This window comes from Taurulus bubalis (assembly GCF_910589615.1).
Source record: "Taurulus bubalis genome assembly, chromosome: 1".
NCBI lineage: Eukaryota > Metazoa > Chordata > Actinopteri > Perciformes > Cottidae > Taurulus > Taurulus bubalis.
This window is the reverse complement of record NC_136589.1, coordinates 18,950,798-18,972,956: the sequence shown is the minus strand read 5'-3', so window position 1 is coordinate 18,972,956 and position 22,159 is coordinate 18,950,798. Positions and strand designations below refer to the sequence as shown.

At 44.2% G+C, this 22,159-nt stretch overlaps 2 protein-coding genes across 2 annotated transcripts; one reads left to right on the top strand and one right to left on the bottom strand.

Moving 5' to 3' along the window:
- Positions 1-6: 6 nt before the first annotated feature.
- Positions 7-12,512, bottom strand: lrrc57 (leucine rich repeat containing 57). Its single transcript, XM_079222597.1, has 6 exons — positions 12,431-12,512; positions 11,957-12,202; positions 4,699-4,834; positions 4,288-4,556; positions 4,016-4,201; positions 7-164 (listed from the first exon to the last, which is right to left on the bottom strand). Exons 2-6 carry the CDS (start codon positions 12,038-12,040, stop codon positions 123-125), a joined length of 717 nt encoding a protein of 238 aa, XP_079078723.1. The 5' UTR covers positions 12,041-12,202; positions 12,431-12,512; the 3' UTR covers positions 7-122.
- Positions 12,513-12,803: 291 nt separating this feature from the next.
- haus2 (HAUS augmin like complex subunit 2) lies at positions 12,804-19,854 on the top strand. Its single transcript, XM_079231610.1, has 7 exons — positions 12,804-12,895; positions 14,953-15,039; positions 15,136-15,234; positions 15,653-15,722; positions 15,903-16,035; positions 16,142-16,250; positions 19,662-19,854. The coding sequence occupies exons 2-7, from the start codon at positions 14,953-14,955 to the stop codon at positions 19,761-19,763; spliced, it is 600 nt and encodes a 199-aa protein (XP_079087736.1). The 5' UTR covers positions 12,804-12,895; the 3' UTR covers positions 19,764-19,854.
- Positions 19,855-22,159: the final 2,305 nt, after the last annotated feature.

Below are 22,159 nucleotides of genomic sequence, written 5' to 3'. Positions count from 1 at the left end.
CTAATTGATTAAATATACGGTTACTATTAGAGTTTGTCTCATACCCAGGAATAATTATCTAAATTATCGCTCGGCTCGGCTGCCCACGACGCTGCACGGTTCAGCCTCGCCGCTGAAGGTTTTCAGAGGAACTTCTTCTTGGTGGCCGTGAAACGCTCCATGTACTGAAGGGGGAACAACAGAGACCATTAGAAACCGTCAAAGACCATCAGAGACCAATATAAATCATTACAGACCACCAGGGACCATGAGGGAGAAACCATTAGCCGACTGTTTGGAAGTCGGCTGCTGTTGTTCCAGCATTTAAAAAATGGAGTTCCCCTTTCTACCTCTAGTTACAGACCCATCAGTATCCTGCCAACAGTATCAAAGGTTGCAGAGAAGTTGGTAGCTGAGCAAATTATCTGCCATTTAAATAACAGTCCTTTTGCCCTTCATCCAATGCAATTCGGCGTCAGAGCCAATTATTCTACTGAGACAGCCACCAGTTTCTTCACAGAAAATAAATAAATAAAAATATCTAATTTCCATTGGACAAAGGGGGTGTTGTTGGAGTTGCATTTCTTAATCTCAAGAAGGCATTTGACACTGTTAATCATAGTGTTCTTTTGTCCAAGTTGGTCAGCTACAATTTCTCCTCAGGTACATTTAAATGGATTGAATCGTATTTGCTAAATAGATCAATGTCCAAATACAGAACAATCTATCTACTGCCCACCATTTGTCCACAGGCGTCCCACAAGGATCGGTCCTGGGCCCATTGCTATTTTCTTTATACATCAATGATCTGCCATCAGCATGTCCTGATGCAAATATCCAAATGTATGCAGACGACACTGTAATTTACTTATATGGATACAAAAATGGGACAAGTTGCAAATTAACTCACTAACTCCATGGTTCATGTAACTGCACGGTTAAAGCAATGCTGTTTACAACTTAATGTATCAAAACAGTGTGTATGTTTTTTACCAAGACAAGCTCTGGTAGTGTAGAGCCGGATGTTTTTGTATCTTGGGAGAGGCTACAGGTTTCTTGTATCTTGGAGTACTTTTTGATTCCAAATTATCATTCAAATCTCAGGTGAAAAAGGTCTGTAATCGAGTAAACAATTTGTTATTACACAAACTACTGGATACCGGCTCACAAGAAGTGCAGCAAGAGTGGATTGCATTATCCCACTCAGGAAAAGTGCTTTCAGTCAGTCTGCATTTTCTGTACAAGCTGCACTAGACTGGACCTCCATTCCAGGGACGATTAAAGATCTACAAAGGGACTATTCAAGATCTACGGACATACAGCTCTTTTAAGGCTCAACTCAAGAAATGGTTGATTGGTGCCCAGCTCTGTCAGCACTAGAGCATAACTGCTCCTTGCTGTCCTATTTCTGACCGTGTTGTACTTTTCCTCTGTTCGTCTATTGTCCGCGGTTTTCTGTTCAAGGTTCTTACACATTTTGACCAATGGATTTCCATGACTTTAAACCAAATTTCCGTGACCAATTGTTTTGTGTAAATCTCGGTGTAAACATGAAAAAGTGAGAAAATGTAGTATTTAAACTAACAATGAGAATTCCAAAAGCATACCTTAAATGACAAATGAATGAGAGACAATAGCTTGATCAAAAGAATAAACATTTATATACTCTGGTTGACATGCATTCAGTAGCATCCAGCTAGTGCACACATTGCGTTCCCTTTTAGTTGGCAACTAACACTTTAAACCAAAACAAATTTAACATTTAAACAGGTTTATAAAACAACATAAGTGCTTTGTGTATAACACACACAGACAGACATACACATCGTAAGGGAGAATAGCTGGCGGCAACCTGAACAAGTTGTAATGAAAGAAGTGCTTTACTGTCCACGGGAACTTAACAGAAAGGTAACTTGCCAACTTAGCATTTCATTTGTTCAAGCTTTGCATCTACCTTCTTCTATTTTGCCGTTCGGCGGAAGTTGTTAGATTTGGTGGTGGTCAGTTTGCTGGGAGCTTCTGCTTTCTCAGCATATTCATCTGCTGATTTTTGAAGTGCGCTAATATCAATTTCCATTCTTGCCCTCTTCTTTTTTAAGTCATCCAGCTCATCTGTGATGGCTTTTCTTTTCAGGTCCATGCCTCTCCTTTCTCTTCTCTCCATCCAAGTACTCATGATACTCCTGCCTGGCTCTTGCAGCTGAAAGCAACAGCTCTTTGGTGACGTCTACCTTATTTAGGCCCCCAACAGACCTGACATGGTCGACGATGAGCCTCTGAGCCACCAGGGACTTCTCCTGATTCTCTACAATAATTTCTTTGTTGATTGAGAATCCACGCTCAACACTGGCCTGTCCATGACCAGTTGCCGTCACAAAATCTTCGTGACGAGCAGGGCAGTCGTGGAACAGCCAGTAAATGCTGGAGAGTACGTGTTCAACTTCCCAACCTGTAGATTTGCACCCATCTCTGAATGAGTTGTGGAGTATATGCAACCCACATGAACCAATATTGACAAGCAACTTTCCCACATCCTTTTGCACACTCTTCTGAAGTATTTCAAACACTTTCCAGTTCACATTCGGGCCGTCCATAGAGATTTGAATAAGGTTGTTGACTCCAATCTCTGACAGCAGGTTGGTCATTTTCCCAACGACATCAAGGGCAGTTGAATGGCCCATGAACTCAGAGCCGATGTATTTAGTCTTCACCATGGCGCCATCCCATAGCCTCACGTGCAAATCCATCTGTTTGGACTGTAAGTAGTGGTTCAGGCTTTCATCAAATAAAATGACATAGGCCCTTTGCGTCAACACGTTGGACAACGTGAGACTCTTAAAGTGGGGAGCGAGCCCAAATGAGCAGAGATAAGAACATTTGCTTTCGACACAAGCAAATTGTGCCGCGATCTGGCTGTCGGGGAACACCCGGCAAAATAGCAGACTGGCATCTTCGGATGATCTAAAAGAAAAATGCGAATTGGTAACTTTTAGTGCCCACATTACCTCCGCAGTAAATACTTAATTTTTTATTACTGCGTCATCAGTTAGCGCCACCTGCTTGTTAGCCGAAGCAAGCAGCACGCTCGGTGTAGCAGTTGGCAAGAAAGCCGGTGATGGGGGTCGCTGTAGCTACGCTAGCAGCAGCGCTCTGATGTCGGCTCCCTTTCGCAAGGCTAGTTAATGCCGCCCCCCATGTTGGAAATGTCAAAGGTTCAGCCTCCACACGATCTACATTTGGCTCGTCCCGGGTCTTTGTCGGTTGTAACCCATGACCTGTATCTTTCCATGTGTAGCCAAGCATTGTTGAATCTACACTTCCCTGGCATAGTGGATTATCTCGACCGCTCGCGAACCGAGCTACTGTTGCTATCACAGTAGCTCAGGAAAGCGGTCGGCATGTCACCTGATAAGGTGCGTTCATAATAATTCGCGCTGCGAGAATGAAAGCGTATGACTGCTTGTATATTTCTTTTAAAAGCATATTCATTAGTTCAAACGCAGCGTAAATGATCAACATGAACATATGAATACAACAAATTTCCATGACTTTTCCAAAACCTTTGGGATTTTATTTTTTCCATGACTTTTCCAGGCCTGGAAATGACCATTTTAAAATTCCATGACTTTTCCAGGTTTTTCATAACCGTACGAACCCTGTCTGTCTTGACTTTCCCGGTCGACCATCATCTACCTGTCTTTTATTGTTTTTTTTCCTCGCTGTGTTTAACTGTTGTGCACACATTGTAAACACGTCAACATTTTATAATCCTTGTATATTTAATCTTATTTCTGTTTTTAGGTTAGTTTTAACATCTGCCTCTTGGGACTACAGATGAAAAATAGCCTCTTGGCTAATGTTTTTATTAATGTGCACTGTCCCCTTATTAAATAAACTATTTATCAAGAAATAATTACAGACCATCAGAGAACGTTATAACCCATTACAGACTGTTCAGAGACATGCTGTCTACTCTATAAACTCCTTGGTTTCTCCAACAGGCCCTGAATGTAGCGTAACAGGAAGTGGTTCTGACCTTGTTGTAGCCCTCCAGGTCTCTGAGGTCCTTCACCTCGAACAGGTTCCCCTCCACTGAGAACAAGGACACCTGGGAGTCCCCCAGGATGGACTGAGGGATGGAGGACAGCTCCAGGCAGTTCTCCTCCAGACGGAGGACCTTCAGACGGGGACACAGGGAAACGTCCGCCGAAAGCACCGAGATCTGGATCGGGAGGAGGACTGGATTACTTCAGACCCGAGTCTGAATGTGAACCGGACTAGAGTCCAGTACCGGGAGACTGGATGTACCTGGTTCTGGTTGAGGTTGATCTCGATGGTCTGCAGCTCGGACACGGCTGGGGGGACGTTCCGGATTTTGTTGCGGGACAGGTCCAGCAGGTCCAGGTGCCTCAGGGTTCCCAGTCCGGGGGGGAACTCTGAGAACTGGTTCCCAGACAGGTTGAGGGTCCGCAGAGCTTTAAGCTGGCCCAGAGTGGGGGGCAGCTGCTGGATCCGGTTCCCATTCAGACTCAGAGTCTCCAGCTTCCTCAGCTTCCCGATTTCACTGGGGAGACTGGCTGAGGACAGAAACCTCTAGAGATTAATGTGGAGGACCGGATCATACTAGAACCACGTCTGTTGACCACCATGTTTTAAAGACCTCGTCCAGTGTAGAACTGAACCAAACAACAGCAGCAGACTGGGATCGTGGACCCTCACCCAGTCGGTTGGAGTGGAGCGTCAGACTCCTGAGCTGCAGGAAGTTACCGATGTTGGCGGGAAGAACCTCGATCTTGTTGCCGGACAGATCCACCGTCCGCAGGTTGGCGGTGAGTCTCTGCAGCTCCTCTGGGAACTGAAACGTGAACACGTTAAGCTGCCGTCGCTCTGTAAACGGGTTTCATTATCCAGTCAACGTAATTATTGTTATTTAGCCAAATTATTTGGTTTGTAAGCCAGAAAGTTAACATCTTCTCCAACCGACGCTCAAACTGAAACTGTATATCAGGGCTATACAACTTCAGGAGCAAGTGGGCCGAATAAGAAAATCACGGGGGGTGTGAGGGCCGCACAGAATATTGATCAAATAATGGCTAAAATGAAAAACAGTAATGTATATTTCCACAGGTAAACAGTCACACACACACACACACACATCTCTTTTCTTCCACTTTATATAATCAGTTACAGACTGTCATTCCATAACACAGGAATGCTATCAAGCTTTGATACAGAAGTGCAAAAGTTACATAGAAAACAAACAAAAAATGAGACAGTTTTTCTGACATGTCCATATCCACAAATGTAGAAAACTATTTGAAAATAGTATAATAGTATTCAGATATCAGATTAACAATAAATGAGCCTGTTCAGGAAACTATCAAAAACAATTCCAAGCAGAAATTAGGTAGTTACAGCAGGTCCATATCCCAAAATGCATGATGTAAACTGAACATCTTAAAACAGTATCCATCACAATAATAGTAAATAAGCCTTCAACAACATTTCCAAGCAGAAATAAGGTGCTTTGCAGGTTCATATCCATAAACACAAACAGCCAGATGATTCTGGTTAAACAGCATCCACCAGATTAACAACAAATGGGCCGACCCATGATATTATCATAAACAAGCCAAAAATAAGGTGCATATAGCAGGTTCATGTCCATATTTGTTAAAGGTAAAAACTAAAACTCCAGACAAACCAAAAGGGAGCCTGCTGAACCATAAAACAGATTTTTATTCTGTGCATTTTCAGTTTGATAGCATCACGTGCCTCAGTCAGGGTATTTTACTACTACACAACTACCTTACTTATCAGACCTATGTGGTTTTGAGCCTGTTTGACTCAGTGAGAAAAATTGCATTGCCGTGATTTGGCAATTTCAACATAGTTTGGCTCATAAGTAGTAAGGGCAACCCTGAGACACTTGTGTAGCTTTTCATTGGTCATGGAGCAACGTGCCCTTGTTTTGATTGCATTCATGTGAGAAAAGCTAGGCTCACATGTGTAGGTGGATCCAAACATTGTTAGTATTAGCAGCGCCAGCGGAACGAGCCCCAGTAGTTCCTCCCGAACGCGCACTCCATCATAAAACCTCACATATGTGCACAGCTGTGCCATGTCGGTACAGTCAGTCGATTCATCCACAGCGATAGACATAAGCTCTCCTTTCGACGGTTTTCCAAAAGCTTCCCTTCGACATCCGTTGCCAGTAGCTCCAGTCTGCGGAGAGTTTAACAGTCTCCGACTCGGTAAAGGGCCTCTTCTGTCTGGCTAGTGTCCAGGCTACGCGTAGAGATGCTATCATGGCTCTCTCTGGTTCCGTGCGAAAGCGAATAAGGGCACACTGACCTCGTTGAAAAGATGCTAACAGTCCATTTACTTTCCTCCTCCGTTCATCAGAGCCCTCGGGAAAACTGTTCGAAAATGAGCCATGATTCGACTTGTAGTGCCTCTTTACATTGTATTCTTTCATTACAGCAATGGATTCGCTGTACAATAAACACATTGGTTTGTTGCTCATTACGGCTGGCAAAGTAAATAAATACTTTTCAGTCAATTCACTTTGAAATTGGCGGTTTTCACAGTCAACTTTACGACGCTTCGGCTTTGAGAGACACATTTCGCAGCTTAATGGTAGCGTCAGCTAGCGCAGGTGTTTCAGTGAGCAGCCAGACCGGAGCGCAGAGCCATCAGCAGATTCTGACCCAAAGACCTCAGAGCCCGAGCTGGTGTGTAAGGCTGGATCAGATCATTGATGTACGGTGGAGCCTGACCATGTAAAGCTCTAAAAGTTAAAACCAGAATTTTAAAATTGATCCTAAAGGAAACTGGCAGCCAATGAAGTGCTTTGAGAATAGGGGAGATGTGTGTCCTCCTATTAGAGTGGGTCAGGATTCTCGCTGCAGAGTTTTGCACTAACTGCAGACGAGACAGCTCCTTCTTGTTTAGACATGAAACTAAACTATTACAGTAGTCTAAACGTGAAGACACAAATGCATGAATGATCAGCTCCAAATCATTTTGTGACACCATTTTCCTAAGTTTGGAGATGTTCCTCAGCTGGAAAAAACAATTTTTGGTCAGCTGTTTGCAGTGTTGCACTAATGACATGTCTTTGTCCAATACAACACCCAGGTTTCTTAGGCTCGGTTTAAGAGACTGGCCCAAGTCACCTAGGTACTGGTTAATCCCTGGAATTAAGTCATCAGGGGCAATAACCAGTGTTTCCGTTTTGTCCACATTTAGCTGCAAGGTATTATCACTTAGCCATTGTTTTATCTCCATCAAGCAATGAACTAAGGAATTTAGCCTCTGAAGCTCAGTCGGCTTGAAAGAGCAGTAAAGCTGAATATCATCAGCAAACATGTGGTACGAAACATCAGAAAATCTCTGGATGATTTTTCCCAAGGGGATCAAATATAACAAGAATAAGACAGGCCCCAAAACAGAACCTTGAGGGACTCCACACAACAGATCTGCTGACTCAGACCTTATTTGATTAGCTGTGACACTAAAGCTACGCCCAGATAGGTATGACGAGAACCAATGTAAAACTGACCCTGACAGCCCTACTTCATCCCTCAGTCTACTCAGCAGGATCTGGTGGTCAATGGTGTCAAAAGCTGAGGACAGATCTAAGAGAACTAGAACAGTGCACTTTCCCGAATCAGCAGACATCATAATGTCATTGGACACTTTCAGTAAGGCTGTCTCTGTAGAGTGATGTTGGCGGAAACCAGACTGAAACGTCTCATGGATGTTACTTTGATCCAGGAATAATGACAGCTGTTCAGCGACCACCTTCTCTAGGATCTTGGACAAGAGTGGAAGCTTTGAAATAGGCCTGAAATTACTGAGGTCAGTCGGGTCTAATCCTGTCTTTTTAAGTATTGGCTCCACTATGGCATGCTTAAATGTATTGGGAAACAGACCTGTAGAAAGAGAGAGGTTAACCATTTTGGTAACCCAGGGGCCAATTACACCAAACACTTTCACAAAGAGCCTACACGGAAGGACGTCGGATGAGCAAGAGGAGGGTTTCATCTTGGACACCAGTGCCGAGATATCAGCAAGAGTCACAGACTTGAATGAGGACCACAAGCTGGAGACAGGCTCAATGACAGCAGGGGTTCCACACAAAAGAGGAGGGATTTTCTCCTTGATCATCCTAATTTTGTCAGTGAAAAATCTCAACAATGCATTGCTGTCAGCTTCACACAAGACAGGGGTAATTGGAGCAGCAGGACATACAAGCAAATTGATCGTGTCAAACAACACTTTAGGGTTTTTCTTATTTACTGCTACCAGCTGACGAATATAGTCAGATCTGGCATTTTCCACCATCTCATTGTATGAGGACACAAGATCCCTGACAATAAGTATGTGCACCTCAAGATTAGTGGATTTCCACAGACGCTCAGTCTTTCGGCATAGTCTCTTCAGACTCAGGGTATCTTCATTTGCCCAAGAGCACCCTTTTTTCTGTATTGACAAGTTTGATTTAACAGGTGCCACCTGATCCAGAATAATAACACAGTGATTGGTGAAACAGTGAATGAAATTGTCCACATTGAGGCAATCCATGAACAGAAGAGGGTCAAACATAGCAGAAAAACTGTCTCCAGTATTAGCAGAGATAACACGCCTCTGAGACCTAACTTCTAAGGGCTTAGGCTCAGGGCTGAAGTGTAGGTCAAACAAAACAAGACAATGATCACTCAAATGGACGTTCTGTACAGACACATTTGAGAGGCCTAGGCCAAGCGTAAAAACCAAGTCTAAAATATGGCCTTTTTGGTGTGTGGGCTCAGAAAAATGTTGCTCAAAATTAAAAACTTCAGTCAAAGTTAAAAGTTCCTTTGCGGAGGAAGATGAGCTGTCATCAACATGAAGGTTAAAATCTCCAAGGATTAGAACAGAATCCAACTTTATTATGGAGGATAAAAAGTCACTAAAATCCTTCAAAAACACAGCAGCAGAACCAGGAGGACGATAGATAGATAATACACAGTAGAATTGATTTGAAGAACCCACCTTGACCATCTGGGACTCAAATGAAGTGAATTCCTGGGTCTGGGTCACTTTGCATGTGCAACTGTCCCTGTATACAATAGCCAGACCCCCCCCCCCCACACGACGACAGGGGCGGGGCTTCCCGACAGCAGAGCAGCCAGCAGGACAAAGTTCATTTAGATCAGGGGTCTCAAACTCAATTTGGCTTGGGGCCACCACTGGTATTGTGATCTCACCGGAGGGCCACACAGAAAGCGCAACATTTTTTTTTACATTCATAACATATTTTCGTCCAGCAGTTTCTATACATTTTTATAATAATATTTAACAGTGCAAATATATTTTATTTTTTAAAATAACTTATTGAAACTGCATCGAACCAACAAATGCAAAACCTGAATACATTTGTACTTTATTCTATTTCTTGCCAGACACCTGGCAGCGCTTCTGCTCACACAGCTGAGCCACATTGACCCTAATCCAGGTCACAGTGAAACCCTGAGTACAGCTTCACGATGGGCATCACTAAGCCTGGACCTGTACTTGCATTTATTAAAGTTCATAGTCAAGAAAGGTTTCTCACAGATGTGTGCTTCCAAAAAGGTACATGACCCGACTGATCACTTTTGTCAGCTCAGGGAAGGATGGAGGCAATTCTCTCAGAAATGGTCCAGTCATGTCTGGTTTTCCTTGTGCCTCTGAATTTAGCTTTTAGATCTCTGTTGCACTGCAAGTCAATAAGATCCATTTGCAACAGACTCGGGACTGAGAAATGACTTCATACTACAGATCAAGCTTCATGGGGTGTGTGCACATGAAACATTAATATTACAACAGTTTTTGTTTTCAAACAAAAATATTTACTATATATTTGAGTCAAAATATGTTCTATAAAAAAAAAAAACTATTTACAATGTTTACACAATGTGCATGTTTCAGTTTCGTTTTTTCAAGAACAGTTTTCAGAACAACATATGTACTATGTATGTGTGTACTGTGTACTCTTAACCAGCGCATGGTCGTGTGTCTAGCGCAGAGTAAAACTGAACAGCTGAGCGGAGCAGAGCTGCCGTCTCTCTGTGGACAGTGTTGATTTTTTAGAACACCAAAAGGTCTTTTTTTCCTCAGGTGGTAGTGTGTTGTCTGTCTGAATAAAAAACAGTGTATCTTTGCAGCGTATGTGGGTGGGTGGGTCCTCAGGGATTTCCTGAGTGTTCATTGGGTAGTTTCACACAAAATGTCGACTGACACCTGAATCAACAAATCAGGTGAAAGGTGGAGCTCGACACAGACGCCTCAGGCTGTGAGCTCCTATGAGAGGCACGTATGATCACACAGAGAAGTGGGGCAGAACCTCCAGACTTTGGCGCATCCAGCAGCATCTGAATCTTTTTTCTACTCCGTTTTTTCACGGAGCTATTAATAGAAACGTCCAGTAAACGTTATCTTACGCGCGCGGACCTCAGAAAAACGCGTCGGCCGCACTAACACGAAACTTTGATGTCAAGTAGGGGGCCACAAAATATCGGCTAGCGGGCCGCAATTGGCCCGCGGGCCGCGAGTTTGAGACCCCTGATTTAGATGAATAAACTCTTCCTCTCTCTGCCATGTCTCCGAAAGACACATTAAATCCAACTTTTCTCTTGTGAAAAGATCATTCAGAGAGAAGGATTTATTTGCAATAGACCGGGCATTCAACAGGCCGATATGCAAAGTTGATGACGTCAAGGGGGCACTGTCCGCAGAGCACAGCGGGATTTGTCGAAGGCATGTCCAGCGGTCACGTGGGCTCCAGCTGGACCGTGTGGGCAAAACCGGTGTAAATATGGAAGAGCGTGGAGGCGCTGAAGACCACTGGCCACTACTCCAACGCTGTGTAGGCTCCAGGGCTTTCGTTGTGGTCCAAGCAGGCGGCAGCGTGGATGTGCTATCACACACATTGAGGAGAGGGATCCGGTGCAGACACCTTGCGCGTTCTCCATGGCCGAGGATGGCAGAGCCCAGGCGTGCTGCAGCGCGTCTTCGCTTGACCTGGACTCCGGAACACGAGCCTCTTTTCCTCGATTTCTTGCGGACTTTGCCCGGGGTCCGACAAAGCAGCAAGTACTCAGGTGAGTTGGGGTCGATGATAAAGGGAGGGGGGGACGCCTGTTTGTACCTGCTCCGTGTATCAAACAAGCCCTCCACCGACTCTTTGATACGAAACAGAGAGTCCATATCGTAGATCCGTAACGCAGAGACGCATCCATTTGAAATACGGGCTGATATGATCACATATGTTGTAAAGATGACCATTAAAAAAAAAAAAAAACTATACAGCAGGAGGCGAGCCATGGCACAGCCAGTCACAGGCGCCATTTTGGGAGTCAACGGGAGTCAACCATTGACGTAACATAAAGATGTAACCATAGAGGTTTGGTTGAGGCAACAGTGAAACTCAATGGCTCTGGGTTAGGCATCTCAATGTATGAAAGAGGATATGTCCGTTAGTTTTATTTTTCCTTACCAAGCTATACTGATTTGCAGGCAGTCTTGCGGGCCATAGTTACATTTAAATGGGCCGTATCCAGCCCTTGGGCCGCTAGTTGAATAGGCCTGCTGTATATAGTTAACATCTATAACATCTTAGATACATACATACATATATACATACACGTATGCATGTATGTACATGTGTGTGTATGCATGCATCAGCGGCGGGCCGTGGATTTGGTACCTACGGCTGCTGTTTAGTTTAACAGCTGATCACGGCGCTGAAAAAGGTTCAGCGATGCGGTTGTACGGTTTATCAGTGAGCTTCAGTTCCAGAGGGAGTACTGACACACTGACCAATCGCAGCACACGTTAATGGCCCTGTGGCGACTTCTGTTTCTTTGCGTTTTGGGTAAAACAGCTGATTGTTTTTGTGTCATCACAATAATGTTTCCCGTAAACACAATGACATCGTCGGGCGTCTCACCTCCAGCAGCCCCTTCGCCGTCAGCTGGAACACGCCGGTCTTCTGGGAGGTCTCCAGGTGAGACTTCAGGGCACTGTTCCCCATCTGGACCCCGGAGCCAGGAACCTGTCTGTCTCTCTCTCCCTGCGGGCACAAACACAGCGGAGGAGCAGCTCCACCCTCTCGACCTACAGCAGCTCAGTGAGAGTCCGGGGTACAGCTGATCCTCTTCTTTTGCGGTGTTAATGAGCTCACGCGGTGACGTCACTGCAGAATAAGATAGTCGTCAAAAACGAGCAACAGCCTGGAGGAGCTCGTTTTATGACAACAGCTTATTACCAATCATTTTTAAATGACGACAGGACATTTGAGTTCAACACTGTTGAGTTGTGTAACTAAATAACACACACGAACTACACACTCATGAACGACACACGCTAACTACTATACACGCTAGCAACTCCACAAACAGGAAACCAGGGTTTCTAAACTCACATGCGCATTAAAATGTCGCTTCCTAGCCACCAGTTCTCTGTTTGTTTGGGCAGATAATCGACAGCCAACTAGGAGGAGACCCTGCTCTCCTTCTTCTGTGGGTTTTTATTGGCGGTTGGTGAACAGCTTCCGGGCGCATTACCGCCACCACCAGGTCTGCGTGAGGACTACAGGTGCGTTTACTCAAAAGGTATTTTTTATTACGTTTATTATGTGATTTTATTTCTTGCGCGTGAACATTGAACACGTGATGAAAACGAGTCAGAGAGAAACGACACGATAAATAAAGAAGAATAAAGAGTTTAAAGAACAATCCTGTATGAAGCAACTCCCTCCACGAGGGGGCGGTAAAGCGACAGCTTCCGGTAAACACAAAAGAAGAAGGAGCAGAAGAAGCAGCAGCTGCTTTGAGCGGGTTCAGGTGGAGCCGATGTTGATGTTTGAGAGGCTCAGTCCATCTTAAAGGTAAGAAGAAGAAAGAACAAGAAGCACCCACGTGTTCTGTTAAGCTTCGTGTCGGCGAACAGACCGCGTTCACAATATATGTATGTAGTGTGTGTGCGCGTGTGTGTATCTCTCTCTCTCCCTCCCTCTCTCTCTCTCTCTCTCTCTCTAATATGTGTGTATATGTGTGTGTGTGTGTGTGTATATATATATATATATATATATATATATATATATATATATATATATATATATATATATATTGAACCGGAGCTTCATGGCGCTTCATTTGCTCCACTGCGCCACCAAGTGGACAATAGATGTAAAACAGGCAGAGTGATCATAACGACACCATGGCTTTGGTGTGTGAAGCTTTAAATTTAATAAATTATGTTTGTGACGCCAATAATCAATTATTAACTTATTAATATTATGTCTATCTTTATGATATATTGGCAGGGTCAAAATCAAAACTCGAAACCAATTGGGAGAGGGTTGTGATGTGACTGGGTCAGTGGTTAGAATATCCAACTTTCAGTCAGAGGATTGGTGTTTTGAGCCTCGTCTCCACTAGTTCATGTTGATGTGTCCAATTTAAAAAAAAATAAGAACCTTTCCACAGTGCTGGGCTTTTTGAGACTATTTTGCCTGCTTTATAAAATACCCTTTCACAGGCACACATGAAGTTGGGTACAGAGAGGAAGGGGGGGAAATCCATTGAGTTTCTCTGCCTCTTATATTTCAAATCGCACGGCAAACCCACAAACCATTTTCTGAATCAGTCACGTGGTACGGCCGGCTCGCGAGGCTTCGAACGTCACCGCATACGTCATCGACACAAGCCTCGATACGCGCTTCACCAAAATCTACCTGGATTACTCGACACGCGCATCGAAGTCTCGACACGAAAGGACACATCACTAATATATATATATATATATTAGGGCTGCAACTAACGATTATTTTAATAATCGATTAATCGGTTGATTATTTTTTCGATTAATCGGATAAAAAAAGCAAAAAATCTATAAAGCATTAATTTCCAACCCTTTATTCAAAAACAGAAGTGACAGTGCAAATTCACAGTGCAACACATGTTCAGAAAGCACAAACGGGTTGCTCCTTGAACATCCCTGAGCTGTTAATTTAAAAAAATAAAATAAAAATAGACCGACACTAAGAACATACACATGTATGCTTTATATCTGCCAAATGTGAGCCGTTTTTTTAATTTTTTTTCTCCTTGGAGCAGAGGCTGCTTTAGCATGCCCTGCTTTATCAATATGTATGAAACACTGGGACAGAGGGAAGCTGTACTGCTCCTCTCACGTCTGTTTTGACCGAAACCTCCAGGCCCAGCTCCACTTCATCTCAGCTCTGCATGTACAGAGTCCTCTTCCTTAAACTATTTCCTTCTGGGCTTCTTACGACCACGAAATCACGTTCTTGGCTAAGCCCAACTACGTGATTTGATTGAGTCTACTTTGAGTAAAAAAACAACCTGCAGCCAGATCCTCCGGTGTGCCGATTAAACGTTAACGAGTGACAGCGTGAACTGAACCAGACCAGGGGGTTACAGCATGTTTCACCACGTTACGTTTTTTTACAAAAAAGACTGAACTGTAACGGAACATAACGTAACTTTAACGGCAATACACAACCCAAACACTGTAACTTACGTGATAGTAAGCTGACTAGCTTCCATTAAAAACAAGTTTGAGGGAAATGAAGACATCTTAACGCTGATTGGCCAAGACTCGACACGTCACATCCAAGATGTTCTATTTTTTAAGATCACAACCTCAGCGTTTCTCAGTCTCTCACTCCAATCTCAGACACGCTGGCGGCCAGTTGCTCTGCTCCGTTCTTTTCTTTTTTTCTCCGCGACTTTTTGACTGCCGTAATAATCGCGCGACACAACGAATCGATAATGAAATTCGTTGCCAATGCTTTTGCTAATCGATTTTTATCGATAAATTTTATCGACTTGTTGTTGCAGCATATATATATATATATATATATATATATATATTACATTACATTACTTCTGTGTTTCAGCCCCTTTACTTCTGTTTCAGATGCTTCAGTGGGACTCGTCTCTGTTCTCCGTGAGTCCGGCTGCCAGCTTGTTGTCCAGATGTGTCTCCAGAGACGTTTTGTCTCAGGTCAGATGTTTCAGTCTTTCATTCATGGAGAAGACTTCCTGTTCCAGGGACTCATGTCCAGTTCTGTAAATATGGAACGTTTCTAACTGTCCTCAGGAGGAAATAGACTCCGCCTCCTCCAGACTGAGCCCCTCCTTCTCCTCTCGGCTGCATGAGGCTGAGCAGCGAATCAGAACGCAGAGACAGCTGGACCAGGTGACTGAAGTGTGACATCACATCCTGTTCATCTGAGAAACCTCATCACATCTACGTCATTAACAAACTCAAAACTTATTTTATTTATTTATCCATTAATCAATTAATTTATTAATTTGTTTATTTATTTATCAATTAATTTATTAATTTGTTTATTTATTTATCCGTTTATTCATTCATCCATTTTAGTTATTTATGTATACTGCAATGATGTCACAAAAGCCTCAGTGGACTAAAACTATATTTCTATGTGCAAAACGACAATAAATGAGGCGTCAATTTTGAATGTTAAAAGTAAAATCAGTTTAAAAAAAAATTTCAGAAAAAGTTCTGGCTTCATTGAAAATAAAAAAACAATATAATAATTTACCTCTTAATTAATTGTTTATTGATAAACGTTGTATATCCTTGTTTACAGCTGCAGCTTCAGACGGAGCTGCTGCAGACGGAGAAGAGGAGCGCAGACATCACGCACACGTTCCACCTCAGTGGGTTCAAACCCCTTCCTGTCTGAAACATAAGGAAACTTATTAGCTCAAACTAACTTATTATTTCAAACTGATGACTTTATACTCTTCACCAGTTGAACTTTAAAGAAATACGGTGAAATGAGAACCCACCAAAGTTAGTAAAGTGTATATTAATATAATAATACGTATCTTCTGCAGCTCGGAGGTTCCAGGTGTTACAGGTGTTCTGCGGTCACCTGCAGAACCTTCTGAAGGACCAGAACAGTCTGAGGCAGAGACTCCTGAGGCCACTGGGTCGCACCAACCTGCCCGTTCAGGCTCACCTGCAGAGGTAATGTCCTGGCTGAGCAGAGTCCGGCTGGTCCCGGGTCAGACCCGGTCTGAGGTCCATCGCTGTAGCTCCTATAAAGAACAGTATGTGTCTGCTGTGGTTTCAGGTTCGTGGTGGACCTGGTGAAGGTGCTGCTGGACTTCATAGAGACTCTGGATGAGAAGCTGGACTCGGTCCGCTGCAGTCACGGCGCCAGAGACCGCCTGGCTCAGCTGGTCAGTCACATGTGGCCACGTGACGCCACTAGTTTCTACGTGACGCCACTAGTTTCTACGTGACGCCACTAGTTTCTACGTGACGCCACATGTCGCCACATGACGCTACGTGTCGCCACATGACACCACGTGTCGCCGCTCGACGCCGCGTGTCACCGCTCAACGCCACTTGACGCCGCGTGACGCCGCGTGTCGCCGCTCGACGCCGCGTGTCGCCGCTCGACGCCACGTGTCGCCGCTCGACGCCGCGTGTCGCCGCCGCGTGTCGCCGCCGCGTGTCGCCGCCGCGTGTCGCCGCCGCGTGTCGCCGCCGCGTGTCGCCGCCGCGTGTCGCCGCCGCGTCGTTTTTTTGAAAAAAAAATGGGCCTAAGTTTTTTTGCAAAAGCATATAACAGGGAACTTAAATGTAGTTGAGAACAAGACTATGCATGCCTAGCTCAGTGTCTGCCAGACATCGTCCGCCAGAAACATAAACGTAAACATAAAACGTTCTATTGTTTTTGAACGTCTTTGTCATCAGTGTTGCGTCTGAACATTTCAGCCCTAGGCCTGGCAAGTGTGAGAGCGCCAAGTTGCGTAGAGGCCAAGAGCGGTATTGCAGACAAATGGTGATTTCAATTATAGCTCGCAACATATTGAAAAAAATAACTGAACTAGTTCATTTTTTGGAGCTGTGAACTTAGTTCAAAATTTATGAATTATGAACTATGAACTGAACTAGTTCATGTAGAAAGTGAACTTTCCCAACACTGTCATTACCTAGCATATTGATTACTTGGTAAACTGAAGCCATGTTCATTTTAATACCAAGTTTATTTGTATACAGAAGACTAACTTTTTACAGCAGTGAGAGTACACCATCACCTCGTTTATTCGCGGCTTTCGGGGTCCATCAACAAGCAAGTTGGGCAACTTATCACACTACAGCAGGGCTATTGAGGTTCCCGCCCACACTGTCAAAAGTCATAACTCGAGCGAGCAGATAAAGTTTTCGCGAGAGCATGTGATATTATTCCCCATCACGTCTTCTCTATGGGTCTTATGTTATGTTGAACCATTTTATGCCATTGATGGCCTGGTAACAATGTGGCTTTTCGAAATGGTGTTGGGTTTTGCCACCCCTGAAAAAGACGTATGTCTAGAATGCCACAAAAATGCAGAAGCACATAGTTAAGTGCCCAACGTTTCCTCAGGGCTCAAATCAAGAAACCTCAGACATGATGTCCACTTCCTCTGCTTCTATTCGAAGTGGAAATGATTCAGCTGCATCAGACACCCTCTTCACAGCTCCTGGTCATTCTGGAATCCAAAATTTGTTTTACACAATGGATGTACTGTACCTAGCCAGAGTAGCCATGTAGATGAATGCTTTGCTAGAGCAGTGTATGCAACTGGCTCACCTCTGATGCTGACAGACAATGTCTACTGGAAGAGATTCCTGAATGTTCTTCGCATAGCGTACACACCTCCCACCAGACATGCTCTATCTACCCATTTGCTGGATGGAGAGTTCAGCAGAGTGCAAGAAAAGGTCAAGCAAACCATTGACAAAGCAGACTGCATTGCAGTCATCTCTGATGGGTGGTCGAATGTCCGGGGACAAGGAATCATAAACTTCATCATCTCCACCCGTCGGGCAGTATTCTACAAGAACACAGACACAAAGGACAACAGACACACAGGCCCCTACATTGCCGATGAGCTAAAAGCAGTCATTAATGACCTTGGGCCGAAGAAGGTTTTTGCACTTGTTATGGACAATGCTGCAAACATGAAGGCTGCTTGGGCAAACATGGTGGAGACCTATCCTCACATTGCACCCATTGGCTGCGTTGCCCATGCTCTCAATCTTCTCCTCAAGGACATCATGGCACTGAAAACAATGGACACACTGTTTAAGAGAGGGTAACAATTAGTTAGATATATGAAGGGAAAACGGGTAGCTTCAGCAATCTACCTCTCAAAGCAAACTGAAAAAAACAAGAGCACCACACTGAAGCTCCCCAGCATCACTCGATGGGGTGGGGTTGTCATCATGTACAACAGTTTACTAGAGGGGAAGGAGTCTCTGCAAGAGATGGCCATATCCGAGTCTGCAGCCATGGAAAGTGCCATCAAGAGAATCTTGCTGGATGATGTGTTTTGGGAAAGAGTGACTAGCAGCCTGAAAATATTCAAACCAATAGCAGCAGCTATTATCCAGATAGAAAGTGATGATGCCATCTTGTCAGATGTCCAATGTATGTTTGCTGAGATCCAAGAGGAGATCCAAACTGCCTTGCCCACTTCTCTGCTGCTCCAAGCAGAGGAAACCGCAGTGGTCAATTCAATGGAGAAGCGCAAAGAGTTCTGCATCAAGCCAGTACATGCAGCAGCATACATGCTGGACCCAAAGAGGTATGACAGTTATAACTACTATGTCTCTCCACCTTAGTCTTGATGAAGGCAAAGTTCTCGGCAGTCTGGCAAAGTACCGTACCAAGCAAGGCCTTTGGGAAGGAGATGGAATATGGCAGTCGTGCCAGCACATTTGGGCATCCACCTGGTGGAAGGGACTTTGTGGATCTGAGGCCCTTGCGCCTGTAGCCTCAATCATCCTCCAAATCCCACCAACATCAGCAGCCTCTGAGCGCAACTGGCTACTGTTTGGCAACAGGCTCACCAATGCAAGGGTCGAAAAACTGGTGGCCATCCGGGCAAACCTAAGGCTCTTTGAGCCTGACACAGAGCCATCCTCAACAAGCTTGGACAGTGACACCGAAGATGACGACGAGTCATATGTTGAGGAAGTGGACAGTGAGGACTAGGAGGACGTTGATGAGGTCCAGGAAGAAAGCATTTAGACCTGAAAGGATTCAGGGAAAAACACACAAAAATTGGGGTTGGGGGGGTGGTGATCATAGGGAATACACCTTTTTTATTCAACGTTCATGTTTTTGTTGTTGGATGAAAGAATAAAGTTCTACTTACAAAATGTCAAGTCAAATGTCATTTTTAAAAGTTGTATTATAAATGTTTGCATGCATGTCTGCTTATGACAAGGTAAATACAGTTAAATTACCCCAAAATGTCCAGTTTATTCCTGTTAATTCCCGTGGAAAGTTTCCAACTTTGAATATTCCCGGAATTTTGCAACCCTACTTGAATTCACATGAAGTCACTTGTTGCCACACAACGTCACGTGACGTAACTTGTTGCCACATGACGTCAAGTGTCGCCACGTGACGTCACGTGTCGCCACACGATGTCACGTGTCGCCACACGATGTCACATGACGCCACGTGACGCCACTTTATTCCACATATTGCCTTATGTCGTCACGAGTTGCCACAAGTCGCTACATGACGCCACATGTCATCTCACTCCAGTATTTCTATGAGCTAAACATCTCTCTCTCTCTCTCTGTATCAGAACACCTCGCTCGCCCGGCTCCTGGTTCACGTGGGGGAGGTGGAGAGTTTGTCCAATCGGGTTCTCCAGAGGAACGGCATCCACCATAGCTGTGCAGGATGACCTCTGACCCTCACCTTCCTCCTCCTGTTGTGTTTAATTAATGTTTTAATATCAGTTATTATATTAAAGACTTTTCTCTGGGAGAAACGTTTCCTCTGTCTTCAGCTGTTCAATGAAAGAGGTATTTTACTGGTTCAGCAGTCACTTCCATAAGTATTTAATGAACCTAATATCTTGGCCTTAGTACTTCTGAGACTACTTGCACAAATAATATGAAGTATATTTACTGTGTACTTTTTAAAGAGTTTTACACTACATTTTTATCAAACCAAAGTCAAACAGTCAGTGTTGGTGGGGAGGGGGCGGCATCAGCAGGGCCATGGCAGCAGGCAGGACCGGTTCCAGTCCGGTTTCATCAGCAGGGCCATGGCAGCAGGCAGGACTAGTTCCAGGCCGGTTCCATCAGCAGGGCCATGGCAGTAGGCAGGAAGCCATGAATCCATGGAAAAAGAAAGTAGAGTTAGTAATGTGCATTGAAGAGACAATAGTTTATCCAGAAGGAGAGATAGGAGAAGAAGAGGAGCTCAGTGTATCCTAAGATGTCCCCCAGCAGTCTAGGTCTATAGCAGCATATCTAGGGGCTGGACCAGAGCAAACCTGAGCCAGCCCTAACTATAAGCCTGAAACGGCCCTAACTATAAGCGCTATCAAAGAGGAAAGTCTTAAGTCTACTCTTAAATGAGGTGACCGTGCCTGCCCCCCGGACTGAAAGTGGAAGCTGATTCCACAGAAGAGGAGCCCGATAACTGAAAGCTCTAGCCCCCAACCTACTTTTTAACACTCTGGGAACCACAAGTAACCCTGCATTCAGTGATCGTAACGCTCTAGTTGGGTAATATGGCACTAGAAGCTTGTTAAGACATGATTGGGCATCACCAGTTAAGGCTTTGTAGGTAGGGAGAAGGATTTTAAATATGATTCTCGACACGATTCTTACATGAAGCCAGTGGAGAGCAGCTAGTACAGGAGTAATGTGATCTCTCTTCCGTGTCCTCGTTAGTACACAAGCTGCAGCATTCTGGATCAACTGGAGAGACCCAAGGGACTTACTGGAGCAGCCTGATAATAAGGAGTTACAGTAATCCAGTCGTGAAGTAACAAATGCGTGGATCAATGTTTCTGCATCGCTTTGAGACAGGATGTGCCAGATTTTTTAGATGTTCCATAGGTGAAAAAAGGCAGTCCTTGAGATTTGTTTCACGTGGGAGCCAAAGGATAGGTCCTGGTCAAAAATTACGGTGGTGGTGGATGCTAGAGCGATGCAATCCAGAGAAACCATATCATCAGATAATTGATTTCTGAGGTGTTCTGGGCCGAGTAAAATAACGTCAGTCTTGTCCGAGTTCAGCAGCAGGAAGTTGCAGGTCATCCAGGTTTTGATGTCTTTAAGACACACTTGAAGTTTAGTGACCTGGTGGATTTCATCTGGCTTGATCGACAGATATAGTTGAGTATCATCGGCATAGCAATGAAAGTTTATGGAGTGTTTTCTGATAAGATTGCCTAAAGGAAGCATATATAAAGGTGAATAAAATTGGTCCAAGCACAGAACCTTGTGGATCTCCATGACGAACACCGGTGGTTATCGAGGCCTCATCGTTTACAAATACAAACTGAGATCGATCTGATAAATACGACTTAAACTAGCTTAGTGCTGTACCTTTAATACCAATCAACTGGTCTAGTCTCTGTAATAAGATGTCATGGTCAATGGTGTCGAATGCTGCACTAAGGTCTAACAAGACAAGTACAGAGACAAGTCCGCTATCTGATGCAACTAGAAGGTCATTAGTAATTGTCACTAGTGCTGTTTCTGTGCTATGATGCTTTCTAAATCCTGACTGAAACTCCTCAAATAAGCTATTGTTATGTAAAAAGTCACAACTGATTTGCGACTACCTTCTCCAGTAATTTAGAGAGGAAGGGGAGGTTAGAGATAGGTCTGTAGTTGGCCAACACCTCTGGATCGAGAGTGGGCTTCTTAAGAGGTTTAATTACAGCTACTTTAAAAGACTGTGGTACATGACCCATTAGTAAAGTGACGTCATTACTACGGTCTATAGGAATACACAGATCCTTCGAGCTATGACTCTCAGCCAGCCTGGCCACAGTGCTGAAGAGAAACCTAGGGTTATTATTGTTTTTCTCTGTTAGTGATGAGTAGTAGGCTCCTCTGGCATTACAGAGGGCCTTCTTATATGTTCTCAGACTATCCCGCCAAACCAACTGGGACTCCTCCAGACCATTGGAACCAAGGGCGTAGGTTTGCATAGGGTCCATAGGGACTAGTCACGACCAAAGTTTGGGGAAGACACAATTGTCCCACCAATACGTGAAAAATATCTTGCACAATGTATTTGAAAACGTATTTGTATTATTATCTATACTATGTTCGT

What these genes read in the sequence shown, in the direction of transcription:
- lrrc57 (XM_079222597.1), bottom strand. Translation starts at nt 12,040, where the DNA reads ATGGGGAACAGTGCCCTGAAGTCTCACCTGGAGACCTCCCAGAAGACC. An exon ending in GCTCCACTCCAACCGACTGG is followed by an intron (nt 4,557 to 4,698) that starts GTGAGGGTCCAC and finishes TTCTGTCCTCAG; the next exon opens with CCAGTCTCCCCAGTGAAATC. An exon ending in ACCTGGAGGGCTACAACAAG is followed by an intron (nt 165 to 4,015) that starts GTCAGAACCACT and finishes TTCCCCCTTCAG; the next exon opens with TACATGGAGCGTTTCACGGC.
- haus2 (XM_079231610.1), top strand. Translation starts at nt 14,953, where the DNA reads ATGCTTCAGTGGGACTCGTCTCTGTTCTCCGTGAGTCCGGCTGCCAGC. An exon ending in CGCAGAGACAGCTGGACCAG is followed by an intron (nt 15,235 to 15,652) that starts GTGACTGAAGTG and finishes CCTTGTTTACAG; the next exon opens with CTGCAGCTTCAGACGGAGCT. An exon ending in GAGACCGCCTGGCTCAGCTG is followed by an intron (nt 16,251 to 19,661) that starts GTCAGTCACATG and finishes TCTCTGTATCAG; the next exon opens with AACACCTCGCTCGCCCGGCT.